Source organism: Propithecus coquereli, unplaced genomic scaffold, assembly GCF_000956105.1.
Source record: "Propithecus coquereli isolate 6110/MARCELLA unplaced genomic scaffold, Pcoq_1.0 Scaffold39, whole genome shotgun sequence".
Lineage (NCBI taxonomy): Eukaryota > Metazoa > Chordata > Mammalia > Primates > Indriidae > Propithecus > Propithecus coquereli.
The window spans coordinates 2,011,176-2,027,007 of NW_012149618.1; the positions used below are offsets into that span (position 1 = coordinate 2,011,176).

Consider the following 15,832-nt stretch of genomic DNA (forward strand, 5'->3'; position numbering starts at 1 on the left):
AGGCGTGCACCATGATGCCCAGCTAATTTTTCTATTTTTAGTAGAGACAGGGTCTTGCTCTTGGTCAGGCTGGTCTCAAACTCCTGATTTCAAGTTATCCTCTGGCCTCAGCCTCCCAGAGTGCTAGGATTATGGTTGTGAGCCACCGTACTGGCTTGCTTAATGTATTTTGAAGCTCTGTGTTAATTAGGTGCTAAAGTATGTATTTTTATGCCTTCCTCAAGAATTGACTGCTTTATCATTAGGAAATGACCCTCTGTCCCTGATGGTTTTCTTTTTGTTCTGCAAGCTAGTGAAGGCTATATTTTTTACTGAGAAACATCTTTTATTCTTATGCACTAAAATATTAAATATTTTAAAATTTAGTTTCTTGTTTCCTAATTTATGAAAACTTTCTATAGTTACTTCTCCTGCCATCTTGGATCTTTATATTACTCAGGTTTAAAATTGGACACATATGCTCAGAATTGTGTACTTACTGAGTATCCAGAACCAGACAAATACAAGTTTAAGAAGTGTAAGCATTTTTACTCCAACTATTAATAATTTTAGTACAGCCAAGCACAAAGCCACAGTTACAATTTACCTTTTTTTCTGTGTTGTAGGAATAGACTTTAAGATCAAAACAGTTGAATTACAAGGAAAGAAGATCAAGCTACAGATATGGTAAGTGATTTACTTATTTTATATATCAGAATGCCAGGTTTCTTAAGGTTTGGCAGTGAAATTCTTCTTTGTCACCAGTTTAGATTCTGTGGGACTTCCCTTTCTAAAGCAAGTAATCCTTTTAGTGATGTAAAAAACTATTGCCGTGGACTTTGGAGTCCATGAGATCTGGCTGTTCAGTTTTTTCCACTTACTGTATGAACTCGGACAAGTTACATACTCACTGTTAGGCTCTTATATCTTTATATGTAAAATGAAGATAATACTGCCTATCTCAAAGAATTGTCATAAGAATTACGTGAAATAATCTATGTGAAGCTTTTCTTAGCACAATGCTTTGCTAAAATATTGATTTTCTTTAATGTGTTTTATCTTTTTATAGGCATTATTTTTATTAGTTTGTATATGGTTTTGCCCACAGAAATAAAATAAAATACTTTGAATTTGTATTCAAGTCTGAATCGTAGACTTTAAAATTATAATAGCATTATTTTTCAGTGAGTATTATGTTTTATGAGTATTGTATGTATTAACCCATTAATTACTAACAGGGACCCTGTAAGATATGTTATTCCTGTTTAAAAAATATCTTTGTTGAGGTATAACTGACATAATGAACTGTACATATTTAAAGTTTGATAGGTTTTGACTTATGTATAAACCTATAAAACCATCACCGCAGTCAAGATAATGAATATATCCATCACCTCAAAAGTTTCCTTAAGCCTCCTTGTAATCCTTTGTGATCCCTTCTTCCCCACTATTCCTGGTCCCCAGGCAGCCTACTTTTCTGTTTTCTGTCACTAGAGACTACTTTCCATTTTCTAGTACTGTATATAATGAAATCATATAGCGTGTTCTTTTTTCTTTGGCTTTTTTTGGGGATGGGGCATCTTCTTCACTCACCATAATTATTTTCAAAATTATCAATAAGTTCATTACTTTTTATTGCTGAGTACTTCAGTCTGTGCTAAAGCTTTGTCTTTTTTTTTTTTTTTTTGAGACAGTGTTTCACTCTGTTGCCCAGGTGAGTGCCTTGGCGTCAGCCTAGCTCACAGCAACCTCAAACTCTTGGGCTCAGGCAATCCTGCTTCAGCCTCCCAAGTAGCTGGGACTACAGACTCGTTTCACGACACCCAGCTAATTTTTTCTATTTTTAGTTGAGGCGGGGACTCACTCTTGCTCAGGCTGGTCTCGAACTCCTGAGCTCAAGCTATCCTCCCACCTCTGTCAGCCTCCCAGAGTGCTAGGATTACAGGCGTGAGCCACTGCGCCCAGCCCATGCCTTACTTTCTTTACAGGAATCTTTTCAGTCTATTGATTAAGGCTGGAGGTGGGTCTTCACCCTTGCCAGGGCATATGTATCCAGGCCTAAAATTAGCTTGTTTGAGTGATGGAGAGGCAGCCTAACTTTTAACATCCCGTATCTGCAGAAAATTTCCACCATAGTAGATTTTGATACCTACATTTTCCATAGAGTAGTGGGTTTGATCAGGAAAATAGCCATAGTTAAATTACTTCAAGTCTGCCTTTTCTTTGTTTTTGAGGGGATAGGGGTCAGGTATGTCTGCCACTGTCAACATCTGTATTTTGTGCCAGCGGCAAATTTAATGTCAACACAATTACCTGAAACTAGTAGTTTCATTTTGTAGAAGAATGAACCATCTACCTTTGGTAGGATGCCATGGGGTGTTGCCTTACCTATGTAAGGTGTCAGATGCTTGGGGTTCATGTTGGATTCTTCCCAATTCTTTAATCCCCACATTTAATTCATTAGCAAGCCCTGTGGATTTTCTCTCCAAAATATGTCTGGAATCTACCTGTAATTCTCCATTTCCATTGTTACCTCCGTAGTCAAGCCACCATTACCTCTTTTTTGAACTATTGTAATAGCTCCTCTGCCACCCTCCCTTTTTTTTTGAGACAGTCTTGGCCTGGCCTGTAGTAAGCTCTTAATATTCTAATAGGTCCTTGCTTCACCTTTTGCCCCTTCCGGTACTTTTTCCACGTATTAGCCAGAGTAACTATGTACAAATATAAATCTGATCATAGTTGTTATTCCTTCCCCTGTTTATAGTCCCTTTGACCTTCCATTGCATTTCAAATGAAAATCTAAATTCCAAATCCAAATTCTTTACCACAGTTTACAGGGTGGGCCCTTGTGCACCTTTCTGACCTCATCTGGTACTGTTCTCTCTCCTTACTGTGTATAGTCTCCGGCCCTCACTGATTTTCTTTCAAGTGCATAGACATGGCAAGTTCTTTTCTAACTTAGGGCCTTTGTACATGCCCTGTAGACAACCCCCCTTCCCTCCTGCCCACACTCCACATAACTAGGCTGAACATTCTAAAATACCACTTCATTTCAGAGGCTTCCCATTTCAACAGAAATGAAATTTGAAAACTCAAGGTTCTGGCTACTGTCCCCTCTAACCACATCTCTCATTAGCTTTGCTCCAGTTACTGTGGCCTTTTTTCCCTCCCTTTAGCATACCAAGCATGTTCCCATCTCAGGGCCTTTGTACTTTTAATGTTCTTTATGCTTGGAATGCTTCTCATCAGATCTTTGCCCTGTTGCCTTCTCTCATTCAGTTCTCTCATTCAGATCTCAATTTGCTGTTGCCCTTTGAGAGGCCGTGCGTTCTAAGAAACCGAGTCTCCAGGCACTATCACGTTTTTCCTAGTTTATCTTTGTCATACTTTTTGGTATCTGGACTTACTATATTTTAAAAAATATGGTCCCTATTGTTACTACACTAAACTACAAGATTTTTCATGAGTAAGGGTCCCATCTGTCTGATTTATGCTTATATTCCCCCCACCAACACCCGGCAAATAAGATGCTCAGTAAATATTTGTTGACTGAATAACTTTGGTTGATTACTATTCAAACTTGACCTCTCACCTTAAAACTCACCTCTATAGAGAGGACCTCCCTGATCATTCTTATCTAGATTACTACTTCTTTCTTTCTTACCCCACTGTCCATCACTTCACCCTGTTTACCTTGCTAGCATTTATCACAATTTGTGATTATATATAAATTTACGTGTTTGTTCTATCCCCACCGGTGTAATCTCTGAGAGGGCAGCTATCAGGCTTTTTACTTTTGAAAAAGTATTTTTGGATGAAGATAACCATAATTTAAATTTACGATATTTTGGGTATAGAGAAATTGTGTATCTATGAGGAAATCCAGGTCTTCTTAAAATAAAACGTGGCATGTGAAATTTAACATAATTTATAAAGGAAGGAATAACTTCATTATGTTACCAAAACACACAAAGTTATGAAATTGGGGGTCCGCCTTAAAGAGCAGATTGATGTTGCCTCTGGTCTGTTCCAGTGCTGTCAGTCAGTGTCCGCACCAAAAGTAACTGTCAGAGTACACAGCTTCCCTAACCCTGAGTGTGGTACTAACAATTAAGGAAATAAACAATTTTGCTTCCTGGGAACATATCACTGCTTTTGTGATATGCCAGTGGGAAAAATAGTATTTCACAATATTTCTTAGCTATGTATCTATTATTTTATGTAAGGAAGATTCTGCTATTGGGTTATAATTTCAGAATCTTGATTATACTAAGTAGTCTGGGAAGAAAAAAAATTTTAACAGCAGAGGGAAACAGTAGTTTTGAAAACAGGCTTAAAGGCTCACATCTGTAATCCCAGCACTCTGGGTGGCTGAGGCAGGAGGATTCCTGGAGGCCAGGAGTTCAAGACCAACCTGAGCAAGAGTGAGACCCTGTCTCTGCAAAAAAAAAAAAAAAAAAACAGCAAAATTAGCCAAGTATGGTGATGCTCTTCTGTAGTCCTGCCTACTGACGAGGCTGAGGCAAGAGAATAATTTGAGCCCAGGGGTTTGCGGTTACAGTGAGCTGTGATGATGCCACCGCACTCCGGTCTGGGCAACAAAGCAGAACCCTGTCTCAATAAAAAAGAAAAGAAAAGAAAATAGGCCTAGAAACGTGTACTATGGTGACATAAAAAGACGTCATGAATATATACAATGTTTAATGTGCTTCATATGTTTAACACCTTCTTTTGCTTGTTGGATTCAGCCTGCTAGGTTGGATTAGGCTTGGGCATATATATATATGTAAACCTAAAAATAATTTGACCAATGAACAAGCAGCTGTGGCTCTTTTTAGCCCAGGGCAAAGGGTTGCCAGTTAGCCTAGAGGGAAGGACCCTGTTCCCTGGTTTGAAATATTATTGATTGTCTAAACAATTGTTAGGGGCTAGTATAATGAAAATAGAGACATGACCCAGGAAAAGGATAGTTTGAGATCAAGAAGCTAGATCCTTATGTGGGGTAGATACAATCATGTTTAAAAGTATAACTTTTTTTTTTTTTTTTGAGACAGAGTGTGACTCTGTTGCCCTGGCTAGAGTGAGTGCTGTGGCGTCAGCCTGGCTCACAGCAACCTCAAACTCCTGGGCTCAAGCGATCCTCCTGCCTCAGCCTCCCGAGTAGCTGGGACTACAGGCATGCGCCACCATGCCCGGCTAATTTTTTCTATATATTTTTAGTTGTCCAGATCATTTCTTTCTATTTTTAGTAGAGACGAGGTCTCGCTCTTGCTCAGGCTGGTCTCGAACTCCTGAGCTCAAACAATCCGCCCACCTCGGCCTCCCAGAGTGCTAGGATTAAAGGCATGAGCCACCGCGGCCGGCCTAAAAGTATAACTTTAAAATACGTAAATGAAAATGGGATATAGAATGCTTCAAAAATTTTTAATGGGAAGATTACATAAAAAGGGGGAGAATAACTGAGTATAAGAGATTCTGGAAGATGGAGACAAAAATCAAAGAACAGAGGGAGTAAAATGCCATGGATTAAAACAAACTTACTCTAGACATAAATAGTGATGAGTTTTCTTTTCAGAGGGGCCATTAATATTTTAGTATCTTTTATGTTGACATTTCATAACTAACCAGCATTACAATATAAAACCCCTTTTCTAGGTGCTGTTGATGTAGATTTAGCTAAATAGCATCTTTTGCAGTGTGTTCTTTCTTGCTGGAGAATTTAGTCATAGGTTTGACAGCAAAGTGTATATATAATTTGTTAATTGTATAATGTGAAGAAAGTAGCATATAATAGCTAGAAAGTGTTGCGGGTGGCATTCATAGTGGAGTGCTGTGGAAGATTGTCTCTCTCAGTGGTTATTAATTATGACAAAATCGAAATGAAAGTTTCCTGTGCTTCCTACACTATAGTTGTTAGGCACTACCTGAAGCCCAAGTCCTGCAGTCTTTGTCTTAGATAAGTACATTTCCAGCCTGGATTTTAAGTAGGAGACTTTAACTTGTCTGTAAGGGGATAGAAATAGTTACACTTCTTTTTACCAGTACAGAAAAGAATTAAGCTATTTCTGCCATAATGAGAAAAATCTTTATTTTTTTCATGAAAACATTTCTACTTGATTTAAGGCACTTTGTAACTAAATGCATAAGATTAATAAAAGATAAAACAGCAAATTGGAAATGAGAAAAATGGGAGATATAAATATACAACTCATTGTTTGTCTAATTTATAAAATTTACCTGTAAACTTCTTGGCAGCCAAGGCAGGAAAGCGGGGGTGGTGGGGTGGGCTACCCACATTCTTAAGGGGAAAACCAGATTATAACAAATACAGAATAAGTTATATCATAAAGCTACTTCTTATGATGATTCTTAATAAATTGACATAATATTAAAAATAATGTAGATAAAGATTGTGGTTTGAGAATGTAAATAAATACATAAATACAAATGTGTGAGTGCAGTTTAGCCTCTTGGTGGTTTAACCTGATTCAAGGATCAAATGTAGAAGAATTGATAGCATACCTCTCAGATGGTTTTTTTTTTTTAATGATGTTTCTCTTGGCAGTTTTTTGGATGGGTACTGTGTAACCTCCTAATTCTCCTTCTGTGCGTGCACCATCTGTACATACCCACACCCATTTTCAACACAGTAAACAAAATGACTCTTTTTAAACCCAGGTTAAGTCATTTCTTTTCGCAGAACCCTCTGACAAGACTTCCCATTTCTCTCAGAGGAAAAGCTAAAGTTCTTGCAGAGAACTATAAAAGACTTACAAAACTGTAAGATCCGACACAATCTGCATTTCCTACTGCATACCTGTTTGATCCTATGCTAGTCTCCCCTCACTTATTTCATTCCCGCCACATGACCTCCTTTTGTTCCTTACACTTTGCCTCGGGACCTTTTGCGCTTGTGCTTCTTCTTGGAACACTGTTCTCCCGTATGTTTATGTGGCTCACATCCTTATTATCTTTATCTTCCCAATGAGACCTTCCCTCACACCCTATTTAAAATTGCACTAATGCTTACCCCACCTCCAATATTGGCCCCTAATCTCCCCACCTGCCTTTTTAAAAAGACCAAATTAATTCACTTTATTTATTTTTGTTGTATAGAAACACTACATAGTAGCCTCAGCTGGAGCTTGGGTCCTTTGCATGGAGACTCTGGTATGATTCTTTACAAGGTAGTCCATGAATTCCTGGTAGGGAAACTTAGTGAACAGGATCTCTTTCCAGACATGTCAGGAGTAAGATAGCTGTAGATCTTGGAGATGATATCACAGGTGGCCTTGCTAAGTTGCCTTGGGTGGCAGTATAGCCCCTGGCTAAGTAGTTTAGTGGTCTTTGATACCAGCCACCGGGAACAGCTTCTTGGGCACGAGCTGAGATGATGCCAGTGCTGCTGGGGACTGGTATGTGGCCACCAGCACAGAGCCGTAGTGGTCACCTGCAAGGGACTGTGGGGCTTGCTGATCTTGTTCCCCGAGTAACTTCACTGCATGTGGATGATGGGGAGCTTGGCCGGGATCATCGCCCTGTGGAAGGCCATCACTACTATCTTGGAGCAGTTAACTCCCATGACTGACATGACTGTTGTCATCCCTGATGGTGACAAATGCCTTGAAACTGGTCCAATGGCCAATGCAGGTCTGTTTTTGCATGGGCATAAACTTCAAATCCTCATCCTTGAAGGATATCCCCAGGAAAAAGTGAACAGTCCTACTCTTTGTCTTTATCCTTGCCTCCTTGACTTCTGAAGCCTTGGCTGCAACCCAGCCTAGTTGCTGCTGCTGAAGCCTCCATTCCAGGGACTCCCGGGCCTTCAGGCCCTTCCATAACACTGGCAGCATCCACTATTTGGTATTTTCTTGGAGAAGGCTTAATTTCTTTTCTTGCTTTACTTTTTGTCTCCTTGGCATTTATCCTCTGACGTTCCATGTTTTATTTATTTGTTGTCTATCCTCAGTAGAATGTAAACTCTGTTAAGGCAGGAATTTTTGTTTTGTTTATGACTTTACCTTTAATTCCTAAAATATTATCTAGCATATAGTATTTGCTCAATAAATACTTGTAGGATGAGAAAATGGGATATTTTCCCTTATTTTAAAGAGCAGATTTATATACTTTGAGATGAAATGAGCAAGTGAGAGGGCTGATATTTTTCTTAAGAAAATTGAAAAGTTCAACCAAGTCTTTCACTTAGCTAAATGAAAAACCATTTTATTTTACATTACAGAAATAGGCTACAGGCAAAGCTAGGTTTTTCCTTGTGAGGCAGCTTTAAGTACTGCTTAAGCACAGATAAACGTTAACTTGAGGCCAGGTGCAGTGGCTCATACCTGTAATCCTGGCACTTTGAGAGGCTCAGGCAGGAGGATCATTTGAGCCCAGGAATTCAAGGTTATGATGAGCTATGATTATGCCTCTGTACTCGAGCGTGGGTGACAGAGTGAGTAAGACTTAAAAAAGTAAATAAGTGGCCGGGCGCGGTGGCTCACACCTGTAATCCTAGCACTCTGGGAGGCCGAGACAGGCGGATTGTTTGAGCTCAGGAGTTCGAAACCAGCCTGAGCAAGAGCGAGACCCCGTCTCTACTAAAAATAGAAAGAAATTAATCAGACAACTAAAAATATATAGAAAAAATTAGCCGGGCATGGTGGCGCATGCCTGTAGTCCCAGGTACTCGGGAGGCTAAGGCAGAAGGATCGCCTGAGCCCAGGAGTTTGAGGTTGTTGTGAGCTAGGCTGATGCCACAGCACTCTAGCCAGGGCAACAGAGTGAGACTCTGTCTCAAAAAAAAAAAAAAAAAAAGGTAAATAAGTAAAATTACTTGAGAGAGCTCTTAATATCATAGAGCATCTATAAATCTATAAAGATGGTTTTGACTTAGAGTGTTGTTAGAACATCTTAAAAACATGGAATTAAATTTTCAGTCTTCTATAGTGACGTTATTACATCTTTGCATATTTTTATAGAAAATATTCCTCCTAATTGTTACTTAACCCCCCTAATTGTTTATAAATGAAAAAAACTTAGGTGCAAGGAGGTTAAGGTACCTCCAAAGGTCAACCAGCTAGGAGGAGGAGTGGAACCTAAGAATAAACTTGAATTTGACTCCAAACCCATGTTCTGTGTACATTTTTGCATAATGCCTAGCACATAGTAGACATTCAATAAATATTTGAATTGATGGATAGATGGCAGATGTATGAACATGGTAATAAGCTCATTCAAAATGTGAAAAAATTGAGGAGCCAATAGTGTACAGGCAGTGGAACAAGCTTGTGAATTTAGGGACATAAAAAATGTGGCTCTAGTGGTTTAGGGGAAAGAGTGCCTCAAAATCATGGGAGCCAGAAAAGATATAAACCTTGTAAGGCTTTGTAAAGCCCACAATAAAGAGTTTGGAATTGATTCTGGTTATAATGAGTTGCCGTTGGAAGTTTGTTTTTTTTTTTAAAAGCCTGGCCATGTTTTAGTTTATTTTTAATGGCTTTACTGAGATGTAATTCACATGCCATACAATTTACCCATTTAAAGTATGATTTAATGGGGTTTGGTATATTCACAAGGTTGTTGTACAACAATCCTCACAATTGTAGAACATTTTTATCTCCCCTAAAAAGAAGCCCCATACTCTCCATCCTCCCAACTCCCTGGCCAGGGCAACCACTAACCTATTTTATGTCTCTCTAGATTTTCCTATTCTGGACATTTCATGTATACGGAATCATTAATATGTGGTCTTTTGTGAGTGGTTTCTTTAGCTTAGCATAATGTTATCAAGGTTGGTCCATGTCAGTACTTCATTACTTTTTATGGCTGAATAATATTCCACTGTCTGGCTATACCACATTTTATTTATCCATTCATCAATTGATGGGTCGTTTCCACGTTTTGGCTATTATGAATAATGTTGTTGTGAACATTTGTGTTTAAATTTTTGTGTAGACGTATGTTTTCATTTCTCTTGTTTACCTAGAAGTAGAATTGCTGGATTATGTGGTAGCTATATGTTTAATGTTTTGAGGAACTACTGCACTGTTTTCCATAGTGACTGCATCATATTACATTGCCACCAACAGTGTATGAGGGTTCCAGTTTGTCTACATCCTTATCACCGTGTGTTATTGTCTTTTTGATTATAGCCATCTTACTGATGGATAGGTGATTTGCATTTCACTAAAACTAATGACATTGAGCTGCTGCTTATGTGCTCATTGGCTATTTGTATACCTTTGGAGAAATGTCTGTTTAGATCCTTTGCCTGTTTTTAAGTTTGGTCATTTATCCTTTTATTGTTAAGTTGTAAGAGTTCTTTATATATTCTGCATACACAAGTCCCTTATCAAATGCATGATTTGCAAATAGTTTCTTTCATCCTGTGTGTGGATTGTCTTCTCACCTTCTTGAATGTCCATTGAAATACAAGTTTTTAATTTTAATGAAGTCCATTTAACCTGTTTTTTCTTTTGTTGCTTGTGGTTTGGTGACATGTCTAATAGACAGTTGCTAAATCCAAGATCATGAAGATGTCCTCCTGTGTTTTCTTCTAAGAGTTTTTACAGTTTTACCTCTTACATTTAGGTCTTAAATCTGTTTTGAGTTAATTTTTAAATATGGTATGGGGTGGGGTTCCAATGTTACTTTTTTACATGGGGATATTCAGTTGTTCCAACAGCATTTGTTGAAAAGCCTATTTTTCCCCGTTGTGAAGCTGTTGGATGTTTTAAGTAGAAATACATGATGAAACATATGTTTAAAGATTATTCTGGCTACTGTGTAGAGAATGATAGCCCATCATCTCTGAATCTTAGAATGCCACAAAAGGTACTGTGAATGAGTAGCTGATGACCTAGAATAACAGAAACATGTGGCATCTGAAGTCATGAGAATAAAGTGTTTCAAAAAGAGAACGCGGTCAACTGTGTGGACTCCTGCTTAGTGATTAAGATACAGTCATGTCCCACATGATGATGTTTTGGTCAATGACCTGCTGAATATATGATGGTGGTCCCATAAGATTATAATACTGTATTTTTACTGTACCTTTTCTATGTTTGGATATGGTTAGATACACAGATACTACCATTGTGTTACAGTTGCCTGTTACATGCTGTCCAGGTTTGTAGCCGAAGAGTGACAGGCTATACCATATAGTCTGGGTGTGTAGTAGGCTATACCCTCTAGGTTTGATGTAAGTACATTCTGTGGTGTTTGCACAAGGTTGAAATTGCCTAATGATGCATTTCTCAGAACATATCCCTGTTGTTAAGAAATGCAGGACTGTTTATAAAAAGGAAGTAACTATTGGATTTGACATCCAGAATGTTATTGGAGACCTTTTGAAGGGGAGTTTTGGTAGAATGTTTAATAATAGCAGTCCGATTAGAAACAGTTGAAGAATGAATGTGGGGAAACAGCAACTAGAGACAACTCTTTACAGAAGTTTGCTGGGAAGATTTTTTTGTAAATGTAGACAGGCTTATCTGAAAATTTGTATGGAAAGGCTAGGATATCTAAAACAACTTTGACAAAGTAAAATAAGTGGGAAGAGTCAGTCTTCCTGGTTTTAAGACTTTTTATTTAGCTACAGTAAACCAACACAAGTGTGGTAATGGAGACCTAGACACATAGGGCATTGGAACAGAATAAAGAACCCATAGACTGAACTATGACCTACATATTTTTGACAATGATGCTGGAGCAATTGGACACCCATAGGTAAAACCTACTTAAAATTTACATTTTGTACCAAAATTAACTCAGAATATATCATCAATTTATAAAACCGTAATAAAACCATTTTTTAGAAAGAAAATATAGGAGAAAATCATTGGGACCTAAGTAAAACTGGGTAAAGAGTTCTTAGGATGTGACACTAAAAACATCCATAAAAGAAAAAAATCAGTAAATTAATTGGGCTCCCACAAAATTAAAAGCTATAAAATACCCTATAAAATACCTCATTAAGAGAATGAAAACATTAGTTACAGACTTGGAGAAAATATTTGCAAACCATACATATCTGACAAAGGACTTATATATGAAAAGAACTCTGAAAAGTCGACAGTAAAAAAGCAAACGATCCAATTAGTTGAATGAGCAAAAGACATAAGCATACTTCATTAGAGAGGATGTATGGATGGCAAATAATCACATGAAAAAATGTTCAATATCTTAGCCACAGGGAAATACAAATTAAAATGATAATGAAATATCACTATATGCCCTATTAGAACAACTAAAATAAAAAAAATGACAACATCAAATGCTGGTAAGGATGTGGAGAAACTGAATCTCTCATACATTGCTAGTGGCACAGCCACCCTGGAAAAGTTTGGCAGTTTCTTATAAAGTTAAATATACACTTAACATGTGACCCATAAATAACATTCCTGGGCATTTATCCCAGAGAAATGAAAACTTATGTCCACTCAGAAACCTATACATGAATGTTCATAGCACTTCATCTGTAATAGCCGAAAACTGGAAACAACACAAATGTCCTTCCATAGGTGAATGATTAAACCAATTGTGGTACATCTATACCATAGAACTTTGGTCCCCAATCCCTGGGCCATGGACTGGTACAGGTCTGTGACCTATTAGGGACTGGGCCACAGAGCTCCACCAACACCCACCCCCCCATCTGTGAAAAAATTGTCTTCCATGAAACTTAGGAATGGGGTTGGGGCACAGCAGGATGTGAGCTGGGGGAGAGCAAGTGAAACTTCATCTTCCTATTGCTCCTATCACTGCCTGAGCTCTGCCTTCCCGACTCCCACATGGAAAAATTGTCTTCTATGAAACTGGTCCCTGGTGCCAAAAAGGTTGGGGACCACTGCCATAGAATACTACTCAGAAATAAAATGGGACAGACTAGTATCACATATGACAATTTGGAGAGGATCTCAAAGGTACCATGCTGAAAAAAGTGATAAATGCCAATTTCAAAAAATAGTCTCCTGCATGATTCCGTTTATGTAACATTCTGGAAATGAAAAAATTATGGACACGGAAAACAGATTTTGGCCAGAGTTTAGGGACTGTGGGGTCAGGGAGGTGATGTAGCAGTTCTGTTTGTGGTGGTGGTTACACAAATTTATCCCTCTGATAATATTGCAGAGAACTACATATATATACACATATAGATAGATGAATGTGTGTGTGCATGTTGGAAAAAAATGTGAAATCTGAATAAGGTCTGTAGATTGTACCAACATTGGTTTCCTGGTTTCGCTATTATACTACAATCTTGTAAAGTGTTGCCATTGGGAAAAACTGGGTGAAGGGTACCCAGGACCTCTCTGTATCATTTTTGTAACTTCCTGTAAGGCTACAATTATTTCAAAATATTTTAAAAATGTTAGCTGGGAAGAGGAATAGAGAAATGAAGTGTTAGTTGGAGGGATGTTGGGTTAAGAGTGGGGTTTTTGTTTATTTTTGCTTTTTAAAAAAGGATAGGAGATACTAAAAACATGTTTGTAAACTAATGAGAATGATCCATAAAAGTAGAAGAAATTAGTGATGTGAATGAGAAGGTATAATTACAGGAGCAAAATATATCTTAAACCTTTGGCTTGAAGACATTAAATAATAATGAAAAATACTGTTATTTACATATTTCTGTCTTGTTATTTATAAATGCAGTTATCTTTACAACTTTTTAAAAATAGTTCTAAATGTATGTGTGGCTATACTATGGTGTAGTCCTTTAATGTTCTAAAATTCCACATGCTTTTGTATTACATTGTGGAACTATAAATCACTAAATAAAATGAAATTCAAAGAGTTTTTATGGTGCTTGCTGGTGTTATTAAATAACTTCAAGAGTTTTATGTGTCACTTTCTACTGTTTTCCTTTTCAGATTTTCATCCAGTATGGGTAGGTCATTAATTTCCTTCAACTAAAAAGTTCTTATATATATTTATGAAAAACCATAATTGTTTACTGTTTAAGAGTTAAATGAGTGTTGGTTCCGTTTTGCTTTGTGGTAGATAGTGGGTTTTAATCTCCGTCTATTTATTCTCTTGTTTTGTCCTTTATGTGGAATGGAGTGATATCAAAATGCTTAATAGAAATTATTGGCTGTTTATTTCAGGGATACAGCAGGCCAGGAACGATTTCACACCATCACAACCTCCTATTACAGAGGAGCAATGGGTATCATGCTAGTATATGACATCACCAATGGTAAAAGTTTTGAAAACATCAGCAAATGGCTTAGAAACATAGACGAGGTAAGACCTAGAAGTTGCGTAAGCCCTTCATGAACACACATTTGTGTGCTTGGTTAGGAAGAATTAATATTCCAATTGATCTTCAGGATATAATGTACTGTTATTATTGAAGTCATTATTATTGAGATATTTCTACTTTTTAAAGGTTAATGTTATTCTTTGCTTTTACTATTTTAAAAAACTTTTGAGCAGTCTATTTAGAATTCCATCAAAGGCAGTTACCGAATTACCCAAAAATTCTATACAGTCTTCTTATACAATGGCCACAAATAAAAGCTACCAGGGGTTTTACATTGCTTTTCTCTAAATGAATTCTTTCTCAGTAAATTTTTATTGAATGAATGAATGAACTTTCCAGTGATAATTTTTTTTATAAGTTATAGAAAAATTATATTGCTTCTAGACATTTTGGAATGTATGGAATACTAATGTAATAAAAACCTAACCAAGAAAATAGTGCCATATCATTGCATGTGAAGATGTCAATTTTATTAGGTAAAGTTGTGTTATCAAAGCATGTCTGTTTCTGTGCTACAGCATAGTTGATTTCTTGTTAGAATTATTTTTCATGTCTTATTGCTTGCTTCCTTTTAGGCTTTAAATTTCATTAAGACCAACTCTTTAAGTTTTGGCTTGGTACACGATGATCAAGTCTTAAACCAATATATTATAAGACCCAAGATAAATACTTTTACTAGTAGTAATCCTAAGGGCTCATTGTTAGGGTGGGAACTCGTACCACAGGCTAAGAAAGAATTCTCAACTCAAAGATTAGGATAGATTTGAAGCAAGAAGTTTATTTTACTTTCCAAGAGAGGAAAGGGCATGGTGGCAGGAAAGAAAGAAAGAAGTGCTAGTGCCTGCCCTGAATAAAAGTGGCTTGGGCTTTTATTGTTGTAGAATGATATCGGGGGCAGTTGTTTTTTCTCTGCTATACTGACTTTAGCAGTCTCCTTGGAATGTGGTCTGGACAGATGTGGGGGAGAGCTGTGCCCTTTCTGTCTACTCAGTACTCTTCAACTGCTGTTGAAACAAACTCTTAAAGACAAGTTAAACCACAGTTGGTTAAGCAAACAAAGGGGGTGTTGTATGCAGTGATTTTTTTTCTCTTAGATGGTTCACTAGCAATGTCATCCTTTCACTCATTACTACTTTTTCATTGCTAGAATAAATCTTCAAGGAGAAGCCTCTGATTATTTAATAACTAGTAAAACATACACAGATCTTGAAACAAAAAAGGCTTCATTTTAATTTCCTTATCCTTTATTTTATACTCTGACCAAATAGTCTGTGTAGGCCAGGCGCGGTGGCTCACGCCTGTAATCCTAGCATTCTGGGAGGCCGAGGTGGGTGGATTGCTTGAGTTGAGCTCAGGAGTTCGAGCTGAGCAAGAGCGAGACCCTGTCTCTACTAAAAATAGAAAGAAATTAGCTGGACAATTAAAATATATATATAGAAAAAAATTAGCTGGGCATGGTGGCACGTGCCTGTAGTCCCATCTACTCGGAAGGCTGAGGCAGGAGGATCGCTTGAGCCCAGGAGTTTGAGGTTGCTGTGAGCTAAGCTGATGCCATGGCACTCTAGCCTGGGCAACAGAGTGAGACTC

At 37.6% G+C, this 15,832-nt stretch overlaps 1 protein-coding gene across 1 annotated transcript in view; it reads left to right on the forward strand.

The window, feature by feature from the left end:
• The window catches only part of RAB10 (RAB10, member RAS oncogene family), a 98,894-nt gene that overhangs the window by 66,213 nt on the left and 16,849 nt on the right, over positions 1 to 15,832 (forward strand). The window contains exons 2-3 of the mRNA XM_012652514.1: positions 606 to 666; positions 14,088 to 14,226. Coding sequence (XP_012507968.1) covers positions 606 to 666; positions 14,088 to 14,226 — 200 coding nt within the window. The remainder of the gene's footprint in view (positions 1 to 605; positions 667 to 14,087; positions 14,227 to 15,832) is intronic.